Below are 24,804 nucleotides of genomic sequence, written 5' to 3'. Positions count from 1 at the left end.
ATTTTAACATGATTACCTATTTAAAGGCCCTATCTCCAATGTGTCTGTAGACACATTCTGAGGTGCTGTGGGTTAGGACTTCAACACGCGAATTTGGGGGGAGACAAAATTGAGCCCTTAACACCAAATTTCCACACCTGAGGCCAAGAATGGTCAAATGTTTACCCTGGGCCTACTTCTAGGGATTCAGATGAGATGAAAGGACAAAGCTCGTCAAATGTCCTAATCAGTGAGTCTTGGCCTCCAAGAATCAGATCAGATTTCAAAATAACCTGGGAAGCTAGAGAAGTAGGTAGAGTAGAAAAACATTGTTGACATTTTATTTAGGCTCTGCTTTGTTCCAGAAAGGACTTGAGGCGAGGGGACTCCCAGATTAATAAGGATATAAAGAGTAAGGCAAAAGGAGATAGTCTGTCATGAGTGCCCATCTACTCTCTCACTGCCTCCCTCCCCCCCTCTATTCTTTGACTGCATTTCACATCCTGGTGACCAGAGTGCCCACTGAGGCTGCACCCTCAGGGTGGGGGTGGAAGGGACAGTTAAGAAGTAGCTTTTCAAGGCAGAGCACTGTACTCTAGGGGCTTACCAAAGTAAATGTGATTTCCCAGGGCCTCTGAAAGAGGTAACTAGCAGACTAGCATATAGATCATGATGGTGAAGAACTATTTTGTGTTTCCACAGAGAATCGTCAGTAAAGCATGAGAAACTTGGATAATCCATTAGAAAAAGCTGGTTTCAGTATTCAATGATTAACAGATATTTACTAAACTCCTACTATATGCCCAGCAACATGTGGATCACTTTATGGTACACTGGTGAGCCAGTCTTTAAAAATAGTAGCAAACACACTAGTACCAAATACATGTATATTAACGTATATAATACATAACAAAAACCCTGTTGTTTAAAAAATATAATTTATTGTCAAATTGGCTTACATACAACACCCAGTATTCATCCCAACAAGTGCCCTCCTCAATGCCCATCACCAGTTTCCCCTCTCTCCCACCCAAATACCCTATTTTTTGAGGAGCATTTAAAACTGAGGCAAAGAAGGTTATTTGTAACTTACTCAAATCCACATAGCATGGAAGAAATGAGTCCAATATTTTGACTTAGGAAAATCTGGCTGGCTCCAAACTTCATTCTGGTAAAAAACCACCTGATTCTACCTTAAGATATCTGGAAGTTAAGCAATGAAGTTATGAAGTCTTTTTCTCTAGATGTTTAGATAGGCTGAGGTCCATAAGAGCTTATCTAAAGATGTAATTGAGCTCCTAGATTGGTCCAGGACAGACGGTAGCACGGAGATGTGTTCAGAAAGGGGAGCTAAGAAGACACCAAAGAGAAATTTTGTAACTTCCTAATTTTGCTTGGTGTTGGAAGGGATCTCTAATGAAAACCTGCCATGAAGACCAACAAATGAATGCATTAATTTCAGAGTAAAGCATTCAGAACACAGTCTTACGTATTTTCAAAAGTCCAGCTCTGTATCTTGAAAACCATGAAAAACTGGAACAAAGAAGATGAAGCAGAGCATCCCTTTAGCTGCCCCCAAATGGCCGTTGGTGGGAGCTGGGGCAATTCTTGGCCTAGTTTTCTGAGCTGTTGGGCAAGGCTAGAGCGCAGACTAAAGCCCTATCCAGCTCTGGCTTCCTAATTCCTCTTCATGGTCTGTAATTTTCACCTCTTTACACCGTAAACCTCAAGTTTCTCTGCAAGATGTTTCAACATAAAGTGCTCATAGACAAAATCTAAAAGCATTTAATTCCATCATTAGGTTATTTGTGTAAAAAATGTCCCATCGAGGTTCTTGTACAAACTCCCATTGTTCTCCCAGACTCTGAGAAGTGGCACTCCAGAATAATTTTATATGGGTCAGCATATTTTATAAAGGGGTAGGCAGAGCAGCTTATGAAATTAAACTCCTGGAAATCACAGACACACTCTCAGGAAATGCCTTGTATTTATGTTTAGGTGGTGCCAGTGTTCAACAGCGTTAAATAATCCAAGGTCGAAAAGGTCATTCCTCATTACAGAGAAAGGCTGCTCGGTTTGGGCTCCACATGGGAATTCTGAGTTCAGACAGTTTGTAAAATTCACTGTCATCCTTGTTTGTGGTTTTTAGTTGGGGTGAAGGCTTCTCGTTTGCAACGAAACATTCAGGAACACAGGCGCTTTGTGACGGCGGGCGTCCGCGGGTGACCGAGCCGGCCGACAACCCCGGCGTCCTGTGGCTTTCCGCTGAGGGAAGAGCAACCCGTTAGCAGCTGAACGAAGAGCCTTCGGCCTGGCCGCTTCTCGAGCCACGTGCGCACGGGCCGCCCGGCGGGGGCGAGAGGGTCGGAGGCGCCCCCAACTGGCTCAGACGCGTCGGCGCCCACTGCATATCGGGTGCCCGGCTGCAGTCGTGGCCTTGGCCGCACACGAACCCCGCCCCGGGACCTTGCTCGGGTCAGGTTCCGGGGCTTCTGTTCCTGGCCCACAGTCCCCAGCACCCACCCTTCTCGCGGTAGGAGCGCGGGGCGGGGTTCAGTGTGGAGCTGGCGGGGCTGGTCTCGGGGCGGGACCGAGAGCTGGCGGGGCGGGGTTTGACGGGGAGAGGCCGGCCTCAGGGCGGGGCCTGGCGGAGCAAGAAGCTAGACGTAAATCGAGAGGGGTGCGGCTCGGGGCCGGGGGCGGGGTTGGGGGTGGGGCCGGGGGGGTAGGAGGGCACGAGGCGTAGAGGAGCAGGGCTCCGCGTGGGGCCCGAATCCTTGCCGGGGGGGTGGGGCTCGGTGCTGGAGGGGTTGGGCTGGGCACCGGCAGTGGCTGAGAACAGGATGGGCGGTGGAGGGGGGCGGGGCTCGGCGCCGAGAGGGGCGGGGCTCGGCGCTGGGTGGGGCGGGGAGCGGGATGCGCGGCGGAGAGGGGCGGGGCTCGGGGCAGGGCCGGGGCGGGACGCGGGACGCGCCGCGCGGCTCCCCCGGCCGCGGCCCGCTCCCTGCCCTTCCCGCGGGCACAGCTGTGGGGCCGGCGGCGACCGAGGCGCGGAGTGGCGGGACGAGGAGGAAGCAGTGCGGAGCCTAGTTTCGGGGCGGCGGGAGCCGGTGGGGGCCCGGCGAGGAGGGCTGGAGGTGGCGGGGCCCGGCGAGGCCACGATGAAGCCGAACGGCGAGGACGAGGAGGCGCCCGCCGGGGGCCCCTGGGAGGAGTGCTTCGAGGCGGCCGTGCAGCTGGCGCTGCGAGCGGGACAGGTGAGCGCCGCGGCCCTCCTCCCCGGCCCGGTGGGGTCCGGACGAGCACAGCCCCAGCGGGCAAGGTCGGGCCGGGCCGGGCGGCGCGCTGGCTGTAGGACGCCCACTTGGAACTTCGCAAAGTCCGAGCAGAACTCCTGTCGGACGGAAGGAGACCTTCCCTCGGGGCTCCGGAGAGCCGGGCCCGTACGGCGTGCGGCCGCGGGGCTGGGGGCAGTGGCCCGCGCGTGCGGAGTGGGTCCGGCGCGGCCGGACCGCGAGCGGTGGGCGTCTGGTATCCGCGGACCGAGGGTGCTAGGGCGCGTTTTGGTGAAAGAAGCCTTTGTGTTGGTTTACTGCACAGACCGTCCCTTTCCCTTCTCCATTCCAGGACCCGGAGGAGGTGAGCACCTTTCTCCCGTGGAGGGGGCGGCCACCTATGAAGCATCCCTGACACGGCCCCTCTCCTTTGGCCGTGTTGAGTGTCTAACTGTAGGTGACTTGACCTTTGCGTTGGAGAGAGTAGGTTAGAATATACTAGCTGTGCAAATTAGCCCTAGGATTTTAAAAAGCCCTCCCAGGCTTGAATGCCGCAGCTGTTTGTTTTTACGGACCTTGAATAGATCCTGTGGCCAGGACGTGGGTGTGGTTGCCTCCAGGTTTAAACCCCTGCCTCGGGAGATCTGGCTTTCTTGCTGTTTGATTGTCTTTCCTCAAGCAACCTAAATCCGTACCTACTCCGACCCAACAGCGGAAAAGTGGTTCCATTCAGTGTTAGGAGGAACTTGGTAACGCTGACCAGAAAAAGGACGTAAATCAAGCACCAGAGCTGAAAAGAACCTGCTACTTGAATTTGAAAAGAGAGTGCAGCTACTCTTTTCTCACTTTCATTTTTGCGTTTCGTTCCCCACGTTTTCCTCTGTACCCGAAGCGGTGTCTGACACATTGTAGATTCGAAGTCCTTGTGCAGTGAATGAGCGCTGTTGGTTCTCCCAGGACGGCCAGGGTCCGGGTAGACTGAGTGGGAAGGTGGCTTACTACTGCCTGGCTTGTTACGGTACATGACTGTGTTTTGGTGATTGGAGGGTCAAGGTGGACAGAAGTAGCAGTGTGAGCAGACTGACTTTTTATATCCAAACAGCACTTTCTTTTTCAGGTCTAGCAGTATGAAAATGCCCTGCTGGTTTTCCCTGGGTGTTAAAGTCAGGCTGTTACCAATGCTGAGTTTGAGCCGAGTTGTCACCTGCATAGTGGATAGTGCTTCACCTTGGTGTGAATCCTCTAATCCTCTTTAAAAGTTCATTTCAACACTGACTAGACACATTTTGTGTTGGAGAGCCCTCCCTCTGTGGTTTTAAGGATGCAAGATTCAGCCTGTAGGGAAGGCATGACTTAAAAGGTGGGTTGTGGGACTTCACCCTTTGACTCTGTCTCCTTCCTAGTGGGAAAAGAGGACCCCAAACCTTGAGTGCTACAAGGCTGAAGTTTGTAGCTGCAGGACAAACATTCTTCCTGGAAAGCACATCCACTGTGTACAGGGAGCACTTGCTTTCCCCCCCCCCCCCCCCCCGGGCCCCTCACTTCCTTTCCAGAATGAGCATCATCAGGATATTTAATAACTTTTAGATTCCACCGTAAAACTCTTCTCCCTTGAAGCTTTAAGGAGAAGCAAGTTTAGGATTTGGACACCACTGTGTAAATCCTGGTGAGTTGTTATGGGTTTTTATGGTTTTTCAAATGTAGATCCATGAAGAAATGGAAGGGTTTTTAAAACTTTTATTTGAAGAGATGCTTATATAGAACTTGCAGTATGGTAGGCACAATTCTAAGGGTCTTATTAAGAGATATCTTAAGTTTTAATAACTTGCCAATAACAAAAAAACTTTTTTTGAGAGTGGGGGAGGGGTAAAATAAAGATTCTGCCATTAGGAGTCTGGTCAGGGAGCCCAGGATTCTGGGCTCCCTCTTGGGCATTATGTGATGCTTCCTGCCTGCCGGGCAGTGGAGGGGAGAGTGGCCGGAATGGTCTATGGCTGGAACAAACAGAAGCCACACAAGGTCATTGCAACCTATGTAAAGTGGGACAGATTGTCTTATTAACGATCTCACAGGAATGGGGTGCTGGTTGGAGAAAATCTGTCCTTTGGCCAGATAGCCCAAAGAGGGCTGAAAAGGTAGTTAATGGTGATCCTTTTCTGAGTTCTCCTTAGCTAAAGGAGTATTTGGCACAGTTACAGTGGCCTTGTGGCCCAACATGCCCACCCCCTCACCCGTACCCGATGTTCCGCTATTTTAAGTTTGCTCCTCTCAGCTTCTCCTGAGACAGTTCTGTGTGCTGAATTCCCAAGTCTGGGTTCTATATGCTGAAATATATGCTATACATGTTCATATATGCTATATAGTTCTATATGTGCTCGGGGGTGGGGGGAGGGCCTCCCAAGAGATAAATATTGCCACCCTTCATCTTTCAGATGCTGGTTTGGCTCAGGGCAGCCCTACACACTTTGCCGCCACCTCCCTTTGCCCCACCCTAAGAGGTCTCCGCAAAAGTAACCTGCCCCAAAGTGCTGGCTGCCCTCTCCACCACGGCCTCTCAGTGTTCTGCACCGCCCATTCCTGCGGTGCCCAACCACCCATGCTGGTGCCACTGCAGCCCTAGTGCCCAGCCACTTGGCTGCTGGGCTTTGGGGAGGGGAGTGACTTGAGCCCCACTGCTGTCGCCACCGCAAATACAAATAGTAATATTCATTGGAATGGGTGTTTGTCATCTTTGACGTGTGAGCAAAAGTATCTCAGAAAACTGCTCCTGTAGGGGTAGATCTAGGTTTTGTTTAGGCCTGAAACTCAGACAACTTAGGAGCCCTCTTTAAGAAAAAAATACAAAATTACAAATTCAAAATGAGGTATAAACATCGCTTAGAATAAGAAAAATCACAACAGTATAAATTCTAAGATGCTAACAAATATGACAAAATGCATAAAAATAATTCTGTAGCTGCTTCTCAACCTTCTGTAATACTTTTCTCACATTTTTGGCTTCATGCTCTTTGTGCCTTCAAATGACTGTGATTTTGTAGTGTTTTCTATGGAGCCAGTAGGAGGATAAGTTCAGGCTCTCCAGTAGCACGACTGATTGAAATTGATTACTGATAGTTTGGAAAAGTTTATTTAGTCTTCAAACTTATTATGGGTAGGACTATATACATTTTTAGGATCGCCATCAAATTTGCGAATCCTGTCAGTTTTCTCTTATATGCTAGTTGTGAGAAGACAGGGAAGAGTTTTCTACAGACTAGCTTCTAGTTCCATATGGTCGCTTCTTTCTTTCCACGGTCCTGTGTGCCGGTTGCCGCTACGCATGCTCACATGCTCCTCTGGCCCTGCCCTTCATGTCACCATGCCAAGCCATTCGGCATGGTGGACAGTGGAAGCATTTCTGGAAGCCATTCCTACACAGGATGGCTAATAATAACTTACAGACAGATGTGACGGCAAACCCCACAGATATATTCCATCAAACCCAGAGGCAATTTCATCTCCACTCAACTTGCCTTCAGCCAAAAATGCCAGTGCCACCTGACACAAAATATAATGGAGGTCACAGTGGAAAGAGACAGTGGTTATATCTGCAGTCAGAATAGCTGATTTTGCAGACTTAAAAAAGGTGTTCATGTGTGATCATGTGAACACCTTGCTAAGGTCCCTGGGAGCCTTGAAGCCTCAGCTTCATTAGCTTCACAGTAAATTCACCTCTGCTCACTGGTGACAAAATCTCAGGGCAAGGCAGGACACCAAAAGCCCAGGATCCACCCTCACTCAGTACTCCAGACATCCATCCTCTCTAGTTGGCCTTACCTACCCAAAGCCCAGTCTTGAGAAGTGAGGCTGTTGTCCCTAAAGCCCCTGCGTGGACCAACCCTCTGGCTAGCCAGATTGAACTACTTGGCATTTTCAAAACACATTGCGCTTTCCTGCCTTTCTTATGCTCCCTGACGACCATACCCTCCCTCCAGGGTTCAGCTCCTCAACCCTTTCCTTCATGGACCTTCCCATGTGACTCTCCTCATCATTCCTGTGGTGCTTTCGGCTTTGTTCATCTCTGGTCTGGTTACTGTGTCTTCCCTACAGTGTGCTCTGAACATGGATGCTCTTGTGTCCACCTCTGGCTCCCAGAGTGGAGAACACACATCGGTGGGCTCTGGCCCAGTGTAACCCCCTTGTCTGGCTGGCTTTGCCCACGCAGTGTCGTTTTTGATTTGTGGTTTTAATTTTTATCCGGTATATCACATGGGGAATTTAGTAAGTGAAATACCCCTGAAAGGACTGTTATGAAAAACAGCAGTGCCCTGTCCTCTATCATGCTCATCCTTTTCCCCAGAGGTCACAGTTTTCAATTTTCTGATAGTTACACTTGTCTTCTGAATCACAGGCTTCCACTGCTCGCTCTGGAGTTGTCTGTTGTAGACACTGCATTTATGTTGTGAGCTGCATTTCCTGATCCGTTCCATCGTCATAAGCTCATGTTCTGTTGACTATACAATTGTAATGCATGGTTGAGTTGGATATTATAGTTGTATTACATATTTTCTTTCTCATGCAACATGTATTTTCCTTTAAAAAAAAAAAAAAGTGTGTTTTTTCATTTGCTTAGCTTTCTGTGTATCTACTAATAGTCATCTTTGAACTTCCCAGCAGAATGTTTGATGATCTACTCAGGGCTGTTAAACTCATCAGATTCATGGCTGTAGAGAAATGGTCTTCACTGTCTTATGCATCAGAAGCACCCGGAAAGCTTGTAAAGGCAGACTCAGCCCCCTCCCCAGAGTGTCTGACCCACTAGGTGAGGAGCAGGGCCGAGAATTAGCATTTCCACCAAGTTCCCAGCTGATCCTGATGCTTCTGGGGGGGGGGAGACAGCACTTTGAGAACCACTGCTGCATTTTGTTATGTGAATAAATGACTGTTTATTCAACTCTTGAGGAAACTTTGGATGATGTCCAGTTTGGAGTTATGGATAATGTTGCTCGGAACATTCTTGCCTGTGTCTTTTGGTTTCGTATGTATGTGTTTCTACTGGGGATATTTTAATGATCGGAGTGAAATAATTGCTGCGTCATCAGGTGTGAAATTCTGCCAGGTAGTTTTCTACAGTGGATGTGCCAATTTACACTCCTACCAGCATGGGTGAGGGTTCTTGCTGCTCCATGTCTTGGACGACACTTGGTATTGTCTGTCTTTTCCACGGTAGCCAGTCTGATGGGTTTCAGGTGGTATTTCATTGCTTTAATTTGCATGTCCCATACGACTAATCAACCTAAGTGTCTTGTCATGTGCTTCTTGGTTATCTCGTTTTTACAATGGTGGCACTAAAATGCTGATTACAAATGTGTTCAGGCACTGAACAAATATTTATTGAGTGATTCTGACAAAGACTGTACCTTTACTCTGAGTATGATAATGAGGTTCTGGGCAGTCCTGTGTGGGGCCCTTACAGGGTGACAGGGAGCTCACCCTAGCTGCTGTGTGGGACCTACAGTGTCCCTGGGGACCAGAATTGGATATCTGATAGGAAGCTGTTCACGTAGTCCAAGTGAGAAATGAGGGTGGATTGATTGGGCAAAAGTGAAGAAGGTGGTAAAACAGATGCGTTTCAAAGGCTGAACTGCCAGGCTTGCTGTTGGATGGAGGCAGAGTGTGAGACCCAGAGAAAAGGCAGGAATGCCTTCCAGGGTTTGGGCCTGCAAAACTGGTTGAATGGATTTGCCATCTTCCAAGATGGGGAAAGGGCAGGAGGAACAGGTTTGGAGGTGGAAGTCAAGTGTGTTTCGAGCACGTCAAGCTTGAATTGCCAGTGGATTTCTAAGTGGAGGTGTTGAGTTTGTATCTGGAGTTCAGGGCACAGGGTGAGGGTGGAGACCCCAATCTGGGAGCCCATGGCCCGGGCTGGGGTTTAAGGCCAGGTTCCGGGACCAAGAGAGAGCTGGTTTGTCCACCCGTGGACTCCGCCTTAGGGTGCTCCCAAGTTAACCTCCTGGATTTTCTCTGGGAGATTCCCAGATGTCAGTGTGTGGAGGTCTCAGGTCACTTATTTCTTTCAGAAGAGACTCCCTGCCCCTCTCCCACTGGGCGCTGGAGGAAGGGAGGTGGCTGGTGGCAGTTTCCCCACTTCCCGCCTTCTGTCCCCCACCTCCCCTCGGCCCCGTGCTGCATTTTGTGCCCCGGGTCCAGGCCTCCTGTTCCTGATTAGCTCTGCAGGGTGGGGAGTCAGCCTGCACTTAAAATTGTAAAACTTTTGCCAACATTTGAAACCTCCGCCAAGACGGAACTCCCGAGAGACAACTGGCGAACGTAGAGTAGCAGCTGCCCTCTGTGGGGCACATGTGGTCCAAGTGTCCTGGGCCCACCTCTCCCTGACCCTGTGTGTGAGGCCAACTGCCATTTTCCTTGTGTGTTGTTGTAAGGAAAGAGGCATGTTTCTTATGCCCATTTTGCTAACAAGCTGGGGTGGGGGATGAGAGCACGTGCATTGTTTCAGAGGCATTTGCATCTGCCCTGGCAGGAGGAGTCCATGAAATCCCACATCTTACTAAAGGGATGGAAGCAAAGGCTGGTGTCACTCCCACGTGAAGGTGAATCAGCCTCTGTGGCCCTGAGATATTTACTTGCTAACCTAATGGAGCCCTCGTTAGTGGAGTTTACAGTCTTTGGGGCTGGCGGGGAGAGTAGGCTGAAATCTTACCACTTAGCCAGAGAATGGAAACGATGCTAGTGAGTTCCAGAGCCCCCCACTCCACTCCCCAGCCCTAGGGGGGTGGGGGGGTGGAGCTGAGCTCTTCCAGCTAGCCTGAGGTTTAGAGAGGAGAAGGGGACTTTTGTATCCGGGCTACTCCCTGTCTCTCGGCCTCATCAGGCTGGAGCCGAAGGCTGGTGGGCTCACATCTTTCTCCCATGGGAGATGAGGGAAGAATTCAGTTGAGTGGTGGTGCCACGTCCTTGTAGCTAAGCCAGTTTCAGGATCTCTGCGTCCACTGTCCCGGCAGTGCCTGGGCTACCTGGGTGGTGCACTCAGCATGTAGTGGGCATTGGAGCCCCCACCCCCCACCCCCCCTCCCCCCTCCCCCTCCCCCTCCCCAGGCCTCCTGGGACAACGAGTGGCTTAGCCAATGATCACAGCATGCAGGATGGTTGTGGCGGCTGTCTTCCCAGGCCCTGGAAGATGGGGGACAATTTCCTGGAAGAAGTCATACCTGCACTTGTGATTTTAAAAGGAAAAGCGGGATTCCCTAGAGAAGTTGGGTGACAGGCTTGGGAAAGGTGAGGGTGTCAGGGCAGAGAGAGAAGATGGACTCCCCGAGGGGAGAAAGCCAAGGCGGCACGCAGGAACGGCAAGCACGTAGCACGTTGGCTGAAGCTGAAGTTGGAAGAGGAGGGTCAGGCCAGTGGGTGGGCAAAGTTTGGGGGGCTTGAGGAGACCCTCAGTGGACGGTGGGGTTGCAGGGATTATTGTGCTCAAACTGACCAACATGAGTCTCAGTGACGGTGTTGTGGGCGGCCTTGGCTGTGAATTGTGAGGTGAAGGAGAGCTAGTTGTGAAGAGCCTAGGGGTTTCTGGTGCAGGCAGCTGGGTGCGTTCCACTGCTTGGGAACCCCACACCTGATAGGGATTCAGGAGTCCCTGGGGGGTTGGCTCTGGTCAGCGACGGAAGATTTGGAGCACCTGCCGTGCAATCCCTTTTCCTGCACTTACAGCTGTGACCATGGCAACTTTCCTCATTTCTTTGTGCCTTGGTTTCCTCATCTTCAACTTAATTATCACTACGTCAGAGTTCTTTTGAGGGTTCGCTAGTTGGTACGCGTGAACTGCTTGGAATGGTGCCAGGGCAGGGTGAGCCCTCAACAGGGTGATGACGTGGCCACCAAGCTGTAGGAGGTGGGATCCAGGGAGCGGCCCCTGCTGGCGGGGCCCAGCCTGCGATCTGGGATGTGCCTCTTGTAAGGAATGGTCTGAGGTGGAGAGGGTCAGGTGGCACAAAAGGCAGCTGAGGTGTGGGGGAAGGTTATCCTCAGGATGTGTCACCCGAGGTGGCCAGGCGCCCAGTGGGGCTGGTTCAGAGGAGTGCCGGGGCATCAGGAGGACAGTGGGCGGGGGGTGACCGGACTTTAAAAAGTAGAGATAGCAAGTTGGAGGAAACGCCCATGAAGCTGAAGAGGGAGGCAGTGACGCTGGAGAGCTTTAAGACTCGCTGGCTTGTGATGCCTGAGAGCCCGGCATCCATGGCCCACCTCTGCTTTAACCAGCTCCTTCTCGTTCCCGTGATTAGGTTCATTTGTGAGTTATTAGCAGATGTTAACTGCTGACCCGTATGCCACAGGAGAGCCACATGGAATTCACTTTGTGGGCTTTATTGATTGTCCTGTGTATTAGGATTCTCCAGAGAAACAACCAACTGGAGGCCAGCAAGTCCAGTTTGCAGGGTGGGCTGGCAGGCTGAAGACCAAGGGAGAACCAGTGAGCCAGCCTAAAAGCCATAGGCAAGAAGAGCCAATGTTGCAGAATAAGACCAAAGATAGTCTGCTGGAGAGTTCTCTCTCACTCAGAGAAGGATCCATCTTTCCTTCTATTCAGGCCTTCAACTGATTGGATGAAGCCCACCCGCATTACAAAGAGCAATCCGCTTTGCTAGTTAAGATGTTAATCTCATCCGGGGCGCCTGGGTGGCGCAGTCGGTTAAGCGTCTGACTTCAGCCAGGTCACGATCTCACGGTCCGTGAGTTCAAGCCCCTCGTTGGGCTCTGGGCTGATGGCTCGGAGCCTGGAGCCTGTTTCCGATTCTGTGTCTCCCTCTCTCTCTGCCCCTCCCCCGTTCATGCTCTGTCTCTCTCTGTCCCAAAAATAAATAAAAAAACAAAACAAAACAAAAAAACGTTGAAAGATGTTAATCTCATCCTAAAACACCCTTGCAGAAAAGCCCAGACTACCATTTGACAAAACATTTAGGGTACCCCATGGCCCAGTCAAGTTGACTCATAAAATTAACCATCACATCACACTCACTTGTGTTCAGATATGTTTAGAACCTGAAATGTATAGTCAGTATCGTCAGGACTGCACCTCCAATCGTCACATTTTTCCCAGTCCAACAGAGGAAAGTCCTGTTGCCTATTAGAAACCCGCTTCTGGCAGAGTTTTTTTGGGGGGGTGTGCCGGTCCATGCGTTCTGGAACACACACAAGTTGCTCTGTAGTTATGGGTACTAATTGTATAGCAGACTTGGGGACAGTAACGTAGAACCAAGATGGTGTAGAGACCAGAAGGAGGCTTTGGGACACATCCCCGAATGATGCTTCTGACACGGAAGCCGATGGTTTCCCTTCTTTTAGGTTTGAAATTCAGGAGTCAGTGACTAAAGGCTCATATTTTATATATTAAACATTAACAGAATGTTATCTGGAGGGAAAGCCCAGGCCAGGAGGTCTGTGAAGTGCATGCTTAGTTAGTGAGTAGCTGAAAAACATTAATTAAAAAACAGCATACACTAACTGACTGCTGGCAGAAGGAGCATGTTTACAGTGTTAAGAGCAAAGATAGCTGTGGTAAAGGGCTTAGCAGGGAAGTGCCCTGACAGCCTCACGGCCACCCCCTGTGAATGGGACTGTGGTGGAAGGCAGGGGCTGTGTGAGTCTACTGCTGATTGATTGAAAAAAATACAGCACTCTCTCGTCGCCCTTCCTTGCAGTGTAGGAACATTTAAGAATAAATCTTTTCTTAACCCGGTATTTTAGGATCCCATTTGAGATCTGTACTTTGTGTATAGGTTTTTGATTTTTGCCGTAAGTCATTAAGTTCCGTCAGGCATTTGCTCTCAAAAATAACAGTGGTGCACGTCCTTGTGTACATAGAAATCATTTTGCGTCCCAAGACCATGACATAGGATTCCTCATTTAGTTCTTCCAACAACAGTGTCTGAGGTGCCACTGTTATTACAGATGAGGAAACTAAGGCTCCGAGAAGCTCAGTGATGCCCCCCACAGTCTCCCAAGTGGAGTTGGAACTCAGATCTGTGTGATTCTAAACTGTAGGTTTATCATCTGTGCTCCCTACTGATATTATGAAATGGGTGCAAGCAGGAACTGCATTCTAGACCGGGGGATTTTTCATATGCATTTCCTCCCCAAAGAACTAGTGTTTTCAAGTCACTGGGGACTGAAAGGAGGCTGCTGGTTTGTCTAGCTTTCCCAGATGTGGGAGCCCGCCTGATAAGTCTGTGCTGTCCCGCTGTAATGCACGTCGCCTTGCCGGGTCTAGAGCCTGAGGGGCAGTGTTGTGGGGAAGGCTGGGTCCTGGACCTGCCAAGATGAAAGGCAGGGCTCCTGCCCTCCAGCCACTTCCCATCTAGTGGAAGAGGCTGGACAGTGCCTTATACTGATAAAGCAGTGCAGTGCATGCAGCAACTGAGATGTGCCTTCGGTGCTTCGGGAACTGCTGAGCCAAGGGGAAGGGCCTCACCCAGGGTGAGTGGGCGGAGGGCTACACAGGCAGTTTCCTGGAGGAGACGGGCGTGAGCAGGGTCCTCAAGGACAAATAGGCTTGGCCCTTGCAGGAGAAAGAATGTCCATCCAAAGACGAAGTTGCTGGAGAGCAAACAGCAGAGAGTGACTGGGCATGGCAAGGGGGACAGGTGCCACCCAGGCTGGCCACAGACGTCCTCACACACAGGACATAGGACCTGCCATCCTTTCCAAGGCGGCATGGGGTGGGGCAGGGAGAGGACAAGTCACAGGGTGTGCCAGGAGACAGATCTGCTTTCTGGAGAGGCCGCTGGGCTCCGGGTGGACGACGCTGCAAAGGGGCAAGACAGGAGGTTTGGAGGTTGAGCAACACGGGCAAGTGAAGGCAGGCAACGTGAGGTTAGCGTAGTTCTGGGAAGTCATTCAGAAGTAGGGTCCACATATCTGGGTGTGTAACCCGACGAGAGGGAGGAGTTCAGGTGTCCCAGTGGATGGGATCCAGGGCCTGGAGGAGCTGCGGCAGGGGAGAGAGGGCTGGCCCCAGCACCGCTTCAAGTTGCCAGTGAACACGGAGGGTGGTGTGGCCTGCCCCACCGTTAACGGACACGGGCACATTCAAGCCCCATGGCTTTCCTTGTGACACATGCCCACGTCGAAACAGTCACGGCAGAACAGTCATAAATATTAATAGACACAGACCAGAAATATTTTGAAAAAGAGCGTGATTCGACACCTTCCTCCTGAATCCATAAATCTCCCCTCCTTTGTGTGATTTGTAGCTAGGGCCTGGGTCCTCTGGAAAGTGTGCCCAGATGACATCAGACATTGCCCAAACTGCTCACACAGGTCCCTGAGCATGCATCTCCTCAACATACGAGGGTTGTGTATATTTTGGATCTTAAAGACCAAATGCATAAATACCAGGGTGGTTAGATATGGCTTCACAAGAGCACTTGCTAAAAAAGTCTTCCAGACTTTAGTCACCTATGAGCTCAGTGTGTAGCAACCAAGAAATCTTCATTCCAATGTCCACCAACACCTGACTGTGTAGCAGCCCCCGTGTAGGCCACAAAATCCACCTGTGGAAGGTGGATACCTAGACAGGACCGATGGGGCTCCTTCGCCGGCATGCACTGACGTGGAATCCCAAGAGGCCAGCTGTGTGGTTTGTGTAAGTCCCCTAGCAGCACGCTGAGAGGGTGAGTGCCCTCCCTGCTGTGCCTGCAGATGTTGGAAACCCATCATACAGGAGGTGACATCTGAGCTGAGTCACCACATGGGCCAGAAGAAGGCTGGCGGTTCTGTCGGAGGGGAGACTTGAGAGTGAATGATTCACTTAGGCTGGAGCCCAACAGTCATGGAGCGGGGAGGGGAGGGAGAGAGAATGCAGAGTTTAGGTGAGGCCCATTTGTTAGGTTGGTGGCTTGGCTTTGTTCACAGACCAGTGACAGAAGCGAGGCAGGTTTCTTTCTTTCCCACAACAGCCCAGTTAGGGATCTGGGGAAACGGGGCTGTGCTTCTCCAAGTCACCCAGGGACCCAGGTTCCTTGGTGCTTGATGCTTTAAGGAGGTGTTCACTTCCCACATGACCAAAGCTGACCTCTCACCCCCACAGCTACGTCACCAGCTGGTGGCAAAGGGGGAAAGGAGAGGAGGGAGTAGTGAGCAAACAGTGGCCTTTTATGGTGTGACTCAAGTTGCACGTAGCCCTCCATTCACATCCTCCTGGGCAGAAAGCAGGGCCATGCCTACCTGCCTGAGAGGCAGAGAGGTGTGGACTGTTGAGTCTTGCTAAACTTGGGCCTTCTCTCCCTGAAAGGAAGAAGAGGATACTGGCTACTTGGGATTAAAGTCTCTGCCAGGAGACCACGTCTCAAGAGCTATGGTATGCCACCTGGGGGGTTTTGTATCCTCAGAGTCTAGGGAGCCCCTAAGTGCTTTATGCTGGGATTAAGGTCAGGGGGTTAGCAAGCCCTTCTGGTTGTGGTGTGGTGAGTGGACACGGGGGCCATAAAGCAGATTCGGGCTGGCTCCAGGAGGGGGGGGCCAGTGGATGGAGCCTGGAGGAGGAGACTCCAAGTCCATCTTAACTTTCTCACAGGACAACCAAAAACCCACAGTGAAACAAAACGAAGAGACCAAGGGGGTCAGTGTTCATATAAGCGCTAATGGTCCAGTTGGAAAAAATGTGCAGAGTCTATCCAAGCAGTTTGATGTGTATTTTCTTCATGATTCAAAGACTTCTGTGCACCTACTCTATGCCAGGTATGGTTCTAGAGGCTAGGGGTGTGGCAGGGAACCAAAGTGCCTCTGCTCTCCTGGGGGAGACATACCATCAACAAAGGGACAAGTGAGATGATTTCAGATGGCAAGAAGTTCTGGATAGGTTAGAAGATATAAAGTCCCTGGAATAGAAAGAGATTTGGTTAGGACCAGCCAGAAAACCAGAGTGGCAGAAGGATGGCGAGACTGGGAGTGGCCTATGGGAGGTGACATTTGTAGGTCTAGGTTTTTCCTGAAAGCCATGGCAGTCTTTGCGTAGTTCTAAGCATTAAAGTGATTGGAGCTGACATATGTTTAAAAACCGCTCTGGCTTCGGGGCGCCTGGGTGGCGCAGTCGGTTGGGCGTCCGACTTCAGCCAGGTCACGATCTCGCGGTCCGTGAGTTCGAGCCCCGCGTCAGGCTCTGGGCTGATGGCTCAGAGCCTGGAGCCTGTTTCCGATTCTGTGTCTCCCTCTCTCTCTGCCCCTCCCCCATTCATGCTCTGTCTCTCTCTGTCCCAAAAATAAATAAACGTTGAAAAAAAAATTAAAAAAAAAACAAAAAACAAAAAAAAAAAAACAACCGCTCTGGCTTCAGCACAGAGGCTGCAGGGTGCATGGTTGGAATCATAATCTTGAACTGTACAAATGCTTACTACATGTGCGGGTAGGGGCAAGTGTAACATGAAGCCAGAAGCCTGTGTCCTCTCAGGGTGGAGGTCCCAGGACTTCTGTGTGGTGCTGGGTCAGAACATCCAACCCCCAGGGGACTCTTCCTCCTTCTGGGGTTTGAGAACCTGCTCTCAGCCCAACTAGTCCAGTGTGGCCCCCAGCATCGGTGTCACCATGGAACTTGTCAGAAATGCGAACATCAGACCTCAAACCCCACACCTACTTAACCACCATAGTTTTCACTTCAGCAAGACCCCAGATAACTGACTCATGCACAGTGAAGTTTGAGAGGCTTTGGTGGTATGTCCTCTAGTCTTCCTCTCCCCTTCCCTCTGCTTGCATACATACCCCACACATAACCACATGCACTCCCTTCACACCTCCCCACACCTCTCCCCTTGCCTCTGCTTGCATACATACCCCACACCTCCCCACACCTCTCCCCTTCCCTCTGCTTGCATACATACCCCACACATAACCACATGCACTCCCTTCACACCTCCCCACACCTCTCCCCTTCCCTCTGCTTGCATACATACCCCACACATAACCACATGCACTCCCTTCACACCTCTCCCCTTGCCTCTGCTTGCATACATTCCCCACACCTCCCCACACCTCTCCCCTTCCCTCTGCTTGCATACATTCCCCACACCTCCCCCCTTCCCTCTGCATGCATACCCCACACGTAACCACACACACTCCCTTCACACCTCCCCACACATACCACATACATCATATACACGTGAACCACACACACATCACATGCACACATAAAGCACACACGTATCACATACACAAATACATAAACCACACATATCGCCCATGTATAAACCACACAGACGTTGCCTGCGTGCACATATAAACCACATCACACACATGCACATATAAACACACACCATACCCCCCCCCCCCCCCGTAGATGCTCCACACTGACTTTCCATACAAGATGCAAGCTCACTGCCAAATGACCTACAAATAGGAGGTCTAGACTAGCCCAAAATTTAGGGATCCCTGGAGGACAAGGGCAGATGCTACATGAGCTAGATTGAGAAGTTTCAAATTTAAAAACAAGGAACCTGTGGAGATTTGCCTGGTAGGAACTTGCTGTGTGCACATTGATGTTTTAAGGAGATCAACCTGACAGTGCTAAGCAGAATATTGCAAATAGAAGTCCCCAAGTGGCAGACAGTCTGGGGACTGGCATAGAAATGTTAATGGATTATACGTGAGTGCTATATGCTTTGTCGTTCACATTATTTACAAAATTACACTCCACATTTTCTGTAATATGTATCCGTTTGCAACCAAGATGAAAAACTGAACAAAACCTGTCTAGGCTCAGCACTGTTTTGTCCGGCTCTAGGATGAGGGCAGTAATTTGAGGATTGCTCAATGTCTCAGGGTCTCCTGCTTATTCTTTAAAATCCCATCTGAGGTCCTCTTCCTCTCTGCAGACTTGGGGGTCATCTTTTCCTGCCCTCCTGCCTTTCAGCACCGTTAGTACATAGCACAGGCTGGCCATGAAAGAGGCACTCAGGAAGCATTAAGGTAGAAGGATAAGTCAAAGGATGTCGAGTCTGGGTAGCTGTGTGATTGGAGGTGCTTTGGAAAGAAATGCAGGATCTTGGGATGGTAGCCAGTTTGGGAGGAAAGGTCTGAAGTCATTTTTAGGTGTCCTGACTTTGTCATTGTGCTGAAGGAGACACTGAGCTGTTACAACCGACAAAAATGAAAAGAAAGCCCTGGGCTAGAGAAGGAGTGCTTTTTATTTATTTCACAGAGTAGACCTGATCCTTCCCAAGTGTCCTGTGATGGATTAACCACTCCGCACACCTTCCTGTTTGGGCCCTCCAGGGGTTTCTAGAGCCAGATTGGGCCAGGCACGAGGCGGTGCTGGGAGGCTCCCTCTGCACCTCACCTCTGCATTTAGCGCAGCGGGTTTGGACCGGATGTTCTGGGGCTTGCACATCCACAGAGCCTGCCTGTGAGCCCAGAACTGGGGATCAGTGAGGTCCTGGCACCTAAGCCAGCCCATGTGCACGTTCCCCTTGGACGGTCAGTAGCGCCCTGACCAGAGCAGCAGGGAGAGCGGGACTTCCTGTTGGTGAAGTGCCTCTTAACCTCTCCCGGGTCTCCTTGTTGGAACGTTTGTAATCTGGATTCAAGAGCATAGTCCATTCCATGTGATGTGTAAAGTGAATTAGGGAAAATACATTTTTACACTGAAATCAAATTCCCGGGACTCTCTGGGGCAGAGGTGTTAGTTACATAATCTTCCACGGGTTGAAACTTCACACTCTTCAGAACCACTGTGTCTTTTCCTTCAAAGAATTGCTCACGGGGCGCCTGGGTGGCTCAGTCGGTTAAGCGTCCGACTTCGGCTCAGGTCACGATCTCGTGGTCCGTGAGTTCGAGCCCCGCGTCGGGCTCTGGGCTGATGGCTCAGAGCCTGGAGCCTGCTTCCGATTCTGTGTCTCCCTCTCTCTCTGACCCTCCCCCGTTCATGCTCTGTCTCTCTCTGTCTCAAAAATAAATAAACTTAAAAAAAAAATTAAAAAAAAAAAAAAAAGAATTGCTCACAGGCTGGGCAGGATGGCTTCAACCAGTGAGCCCACCTTCTGGTGCAGGAATAGCGGGTAGTTAGGTTCACTGAACGCCCAGCAGAAGATCTTGTGTGTGATGTTGAACCCCAGCGGCCTGCCCATGTTAGAAGCAGCCGGTGGCCCTCAAACCCACACCTGCCACCTCTTTTGTTCAGAGTTGCCCACAGGAGGCATGAATGTCTCTGCGAGACGAGGGAGCTCGTCGGTTTAACCACCTCCTGTACTTTTATGTACTTTCATTTCAGATCATCAGGAAAGCCCTTTCTGAGGAAAAACGCGTCTCAACAAAAACATCAGCTGCAGACCTCGTGACAGAAACAGATCACCTTGTGGAAGGTTTAATTATTTCCGAGCTGCAAAAGAGGTTTCCTTCGCACAGGTAGGTGTGTTCATCGGGAAGACACCCTAGTAACATGCTGCCAGCGTCTGACTCGGGGTGCCAGGCTGCCGGTTGCTGGGAGCAGATGTGAAACAGGGAGCCTTACAGTCTGCCTCTAAGACAGCGTGGTAAACACACAGTTGTTTTCATTCATCTTACTGTCATCTTGACGACCCTTATGTCAATATGTTACCTTACAAATACTGAGAAAGGTCTACTTCCTATAACGCGCCCAGGGGAAGTCTCTACTGTCCTCGGCTAAGCCACTTGGCGTATTTCTGGAGGGACTTGTGTCTGCTTGGTGACCCCATGCAGACTTTCCAAGACGGACGCGGCCCCAGGTCCACTGGCTGATGGTGCGCCCCTGCCGGTCCTCAGTGATGCACCCTCCTGTGCCAGCCCAGACCAGCAGACCTGGAAGGCTGCTCTCCACCCGAGAAGGCCCTTATGAGGACTCTGCCCTCTTCTCTAGAGCAGAAGTTCTTAACCTTTCTGGCATCACCATGTGGAGAATCCAATGCAAACCACTAATTTTTTCCTCAGAAAAATTCAAATATGTATGCGGCATTTCGCATCTAGCTCCAGGGGAACCCTAGACCTCAGAGGAAGGCTCCCCTTGAACTCTGAGTTGGGCTTCTCAGGCTCTCCTTCACCTCTGGAGTTCTGCAGAAGAGAGTTGGAAAACCGCTGCCTTAGATGAGAGGGGTCTTTCTCCTCACAGAGGAGACTAGAATAGGAGCTCTTGGATTTCTGGTTGTGGATGACTGTGATTGTGGTAAGGTTCCATGTTTGATGGGCTTACACAGCAGAGACCTGGAAGGTGACCTCCCTGAGCATCCATCTGGCACAGGGTGGGTGCAACAGTTTTTCCCCTGTGAGTGATTAAATGAAAGGAGGGACAAGCCAGCCTTCAAACATACCTCCTTTTTTCCCTGTTGTTTCCTCCTATCTGGTTAGGTCATCTCAGGGTCACCAACTCTCCTTTCGAAATTCTCTCTGTCAGTGGGTACGTTTGTTTGTTAACACCCTTTATGTGTGACCGTCTGTTATTTCCTATTTCCTTATTCAGTGTGAAGTCAGGATTCCTAACATCTGTTATAATATTTATAAGCTCTAAAATGTTTATGATTTTCTTTTAACATTTTGAAATATAAGGTAAATGACAATGCCAAAAGAATTCTATAGGTTGCTTTTATTCTTTGAGAGGAAAAAGGCTGCAGTAACCAACCAGCTGTTTCTGGTTGAGGAACTGTTTTGGTGCTTGAAGTTTCTGTGGTATTGGTCCAGGTGGCCGTGGCAGAAGTGAGGGCTAGCTTGGTTATGTGGTAAAGGCCTGGAGGTCACTGCAAGACCAGACATATTGACGTTATCAGGGCTTGGCTTTTGGCGTATTTCAGTTAGAATACTCTTGAATTCTAGAAACTGAATTCTGAAATCACATACCTATTGTATGTGTTGGCAGCAATTGCTGAGTGGTTTGGGTCCACTCTTGTGGATTCATGTCAATATGGGGCATGGATTCCATTTGTACAAGGTATATTTAAATCTTCATTGCTGCATATCCCAGGAGAAAAGTCAGTGTGTTATATGAGTGATTGTACCTCCTTCCGCCCCCACCACCCTCCCCCACCCCACTTGACCCTGCAGCCTGGGGTTGCCTGGAGATCACCAGACTCTGAAGCCCCTTTGGAAAAGCATTGACCCAGGGCAGTGGACCCTACCTAGGGTGTACTCCAGGCCCACCTGGGAGCTTCTCCAACCTGCTAATGCCCGGCCTCCATCTCTAAAAAAGCCCTGGGAGATGCAGATGCACACATCTGCCCAGGAATCCGTGATTTATAGCGATGGTTCCCAAACTGCCCCGAGCTGGTGCCAACCAGCCTGTGAGGGAAGAGATGTGGCTGCCCAGTGGTAAGCCCCGGCGTTTTGCTGCTTCCTTCTCAGCTCTGAGGGCACCACCAGGACTGGGGGAAGCCTGGATGCCCTGCTTCTACTCTGCTCAGTTTGCCTAGAAAACTCAAATAGATGAAATCATTTCTCAACATATCTATGCCAAGCTTGGTGTGGGTTTTTTTGTTTTTTGTTTGTTTGTTTGTTTGTTTGTTTTTGCTTTTTTGCCAGTGACTAGGATTTAAAAGAATTTGGGAGCACTTAGTTATATTTTAGATCACAGATAAATTTGCAATGAGAAAAAATTGCATACACATTATAAAAAAGTATATTGTAATTTTTCTGCATTCAGAGCATTTAAATATATCCCTTAAATCAATTAGCATAAAGTTGCCTATGATTCTTATTTAGGAAGGACTCCCTGTTATTCTGAGCTTATGCTCATCCCCATTTTATGTCTTTTGTGAAACAATATTAAAGATATATTGCACCTGTTTTGTTTTTAATAAACTAAGTCTACCTGGTGTAGACTCGGTGGTTTTATTATTTTATTGTACTCATTTGTGAAATCCAGAGTCTGGTCCCTTATCTGGAAGACAGGAGTATGCTGAGCCAAAAAACTATAAGATTGAAATTTGCTACTGCCCGCGGCTTTGGCAAATCACCCCAGCCAGTTCTCAGGGTCCCAGCCTTCTCATCTAGGATGGGGCACCCAGCCAAGGTCATCGTATGGTGGTAATGACAGAAAGCAAACCAGCAGGTTAAGGTTGACAGAGAAAGCACAGTATTGGCATTGACCACATTAGCCCAGTCCCCATCCAGGCCTGCCTTTGTTGGGTGCCTAAACCTGTTTTTAGTGAATGATTTTTGAGTCAGATCCAAGCTCCACAACTTTGGAAATCTTTAGTAGCATCACTTGTGTCTGGGTTGGCACAGGCGAAGGGAGGAGAGCAGCTTGAGCTGCTCAGTGCACCCAGCTGCCTCCTCTGTCCCAGAATGGGCTCCCCTTGGCGGGACACGGCCTCATCCATCGTGGTGACTCCTGTGCCCTGCAGCATGCCCAGTATTCTCTAGACTTGGAAAATGTAAATTCCTGGCCACCACTGGCTAGACACTTGCTCCCCACCGCTTTCCCACCGTGTTTTGCCCCGGGTGCCCATTGTCCTCAGGCAGCAGAGCCTGCTGCGATGCTGGCGAGGCCTGGGAGCATTAATTGGCTCCCTAGTCGACCAAAGGATGACCCTGATCTTGTCACAGAGTAGACAAACTAGCCAGGGGAAAAGGGCCTAGATGCTCTTGGCCATCAAAATTATAAGAAGGGTTTGTTAGGACTATAAGAAAAAAACGGTAGTTGAATTATGCAGCAGAATGTGTCATTCTAATCTGTTACGAAGCTTTGAAGCTTACCCCAGGTGCTGTTTTCGTCTTGTACATTAGCTGCCTTATGAAAAGGCCCAGGAGTTCCCTAAATTTTAGGTAGATTGTTTTTTTCCTACTTACGTTATGGATTTTATGTAGCTGTCCCAGTGCTTTTACTAAGATCTCCATAATTTCACACCTCCATGTGTCCAGCTTGATGTCCCTGTGGAGAGCTGAAGAATGTTCTCTCCCATTCTGTAGGTACTAGCTTCCCAAATGAGGAAAATCAGGTTTCAGTGAATAAACTACAGCTCTCCTTACATACCAGGGAGGTATTTTGGATGCCTCAGAAGAGTGGACATCATCAAAGGCCCTGCCCCAAAGTGCCACCTGCAGGCACAAAGCAAGTAGGGAGGTGACAGACACTTCTTGCACCTCTGTCACTCGGGCAGCTGAGTAGAAAAGAAGAGAACTCTCAGGCATGAATAATCAACTGCAAAAGTCTAGGGCTCAGTATGATTACTTTGAGCGATTCCTACCAGAACTGCTGTGCAGAACAAAAGCTGTGTCAACAGAAGCATTGTGGGTGCTTCTTTCAACAGGCTGCTTGGTGACCCCCCTAGACCATGTCCGTCCCACCTCCTGTCCCTGCCTGTCCTAAGAAGCCCCATTGGTGCACTGCAGGTTGTGCTCCCTGACTCATGTGTTAGCTGCCAGTCCTGCAGAGATGCTCTCTCCTCTTCCTTCCTGGGAGACCCCGGCAATTGCCCCTCCAACTCTAGAAGGTACCCACTTCCTGCTTAAATCAAGTTTAAAAAGGAAGAAAATTCCACATTTCTCCTCAGTTTCTGGGAATTTATGTTTGGATGTGAGTCATTGCCATTTCTATCTTGACCTTAGTAATGCCTTCTCACTGCTTTATGATCCTTGTGCCCAATTGAAGATTTGGCAGTTGGTCCCTATGTGTGTGTTTTTGGGGTGTAGACCGTTTTCCTCAAGACCATAATCACAAGCCATTACATGGGAGGAAAATCATGTAGCTGTAGAAAAAAGGCATTGAAAAGGGATTTAATTCCTTAACTCTTTGGCTAAGAAAACTGGCAGAGCTAATGCTATGCCTGATCGTGACTCTGTGTGCACATCACCTGCCTTCCTGCTGCGGTCAGGGCGCAGTCTTCACTGCCCGGCCCCACTCTGCCCGGCTTGGCTCCTCCAGCGTTGTCTTTCACCATGCCATGTCTACCATCTAGACCTGCCTGCCTGGATCACATGATCCAGTGACCCAAAAATCCTGTGGAGGGGGGTGATGGTAGGGAGGGCAGCTCCCAGCAGGAGGAGGGGACCAGGAGCAAACAAAAGCAAGGAACTTGCATCCCCTGCCTCTCTAGATTGTAAGCCTCTGGGCTCAGACTGTGCTCACCCAACTTTTCTCTGCACTGTGGCCATTTTTCAGGGTGTGGGGTGTGGGTTCCTCAGGTGTCTCACTCAGTGCTTCCCAACCCCAGTGCCCTGCCTCTCCCACGTGGGTTTCTCCAGGGGACAACAGCTGGGGGGAGGGAAACACTAACCTGAAAATGACACACATTCATTCATCATACACACTGACAGGTTTCAGATGCTTTATCCAATAGAGGAGGTAGATGACTCTGTGCGTGCATGTAGGGCATGAGTTTCATAATCTGTAAAATGGAAAAGGATGCTCCCAGAGTTGTCAGGGGACTGTACAAATTACAAGGCGTGTGTCACTGCTGTACTGACAGAACCGTGACTTCAGAATGCACAGCACTTGTTCTTCCTCAAGTGTTACGGATGAGGACAACACTTGAAATGCAGCTAGTGAGAGTAAAGAACTGACTTTTTAGTTTTGTGAACTAGCATTTAATTGAAATTATTTAAATTTAAACAGTCACAT

The 24,804-nt window shown here is 50.0% G+C and overlaps 1 protein-coding gene across 1 annotated transcript in view; it reads left to right on the top strand.

Annotated features, from left to right (window-relative positions):
* The first annotated feature begins 2,904 nt into the window (after positions 1 to 2,904).
* IMPA2 (inositol monophosphatase 2) overlaps positions 2,905 to 24,804 on the top strand; it is a 47,639-nt gene continuing 25,739 nt past the window's right edge. The window contains exons 1-2 of the mRNA XM_060613212.3: positions 2,905 to 3,236; positions 19,510 to 19,643. Of these exons, the coding sequence (XP_060469195.1) occupies positions 3,141 to 3,236; positions 19,510 to 19,643 (230 nt within the window). The 5' untranslated portion in view covers positions 2,905 to 3,140. The remainder of the gene's footprint in view (positions 3,237 to 19,509; positions 19,644 to 24,804) is intronic.

The sequence above is a fragment of the Panthera onca genome, chromosome D3 (assembly GCF_046562875.1).
Source record: "Panthera onca isolate mPanOnc1 chromosome D3, mPanOnc1 haplotype 2, whole genome shotgun sequence".
NCBI lineage: Eukaryota > Metazoa > Chordata > Mammalia > Carnivora > Felidae > Panthera > Panthera onca.
Note: the sequence above shows the minus strand (reverse complement) of the source record. Positions and strands in the feature narration are given on the sequence as shown.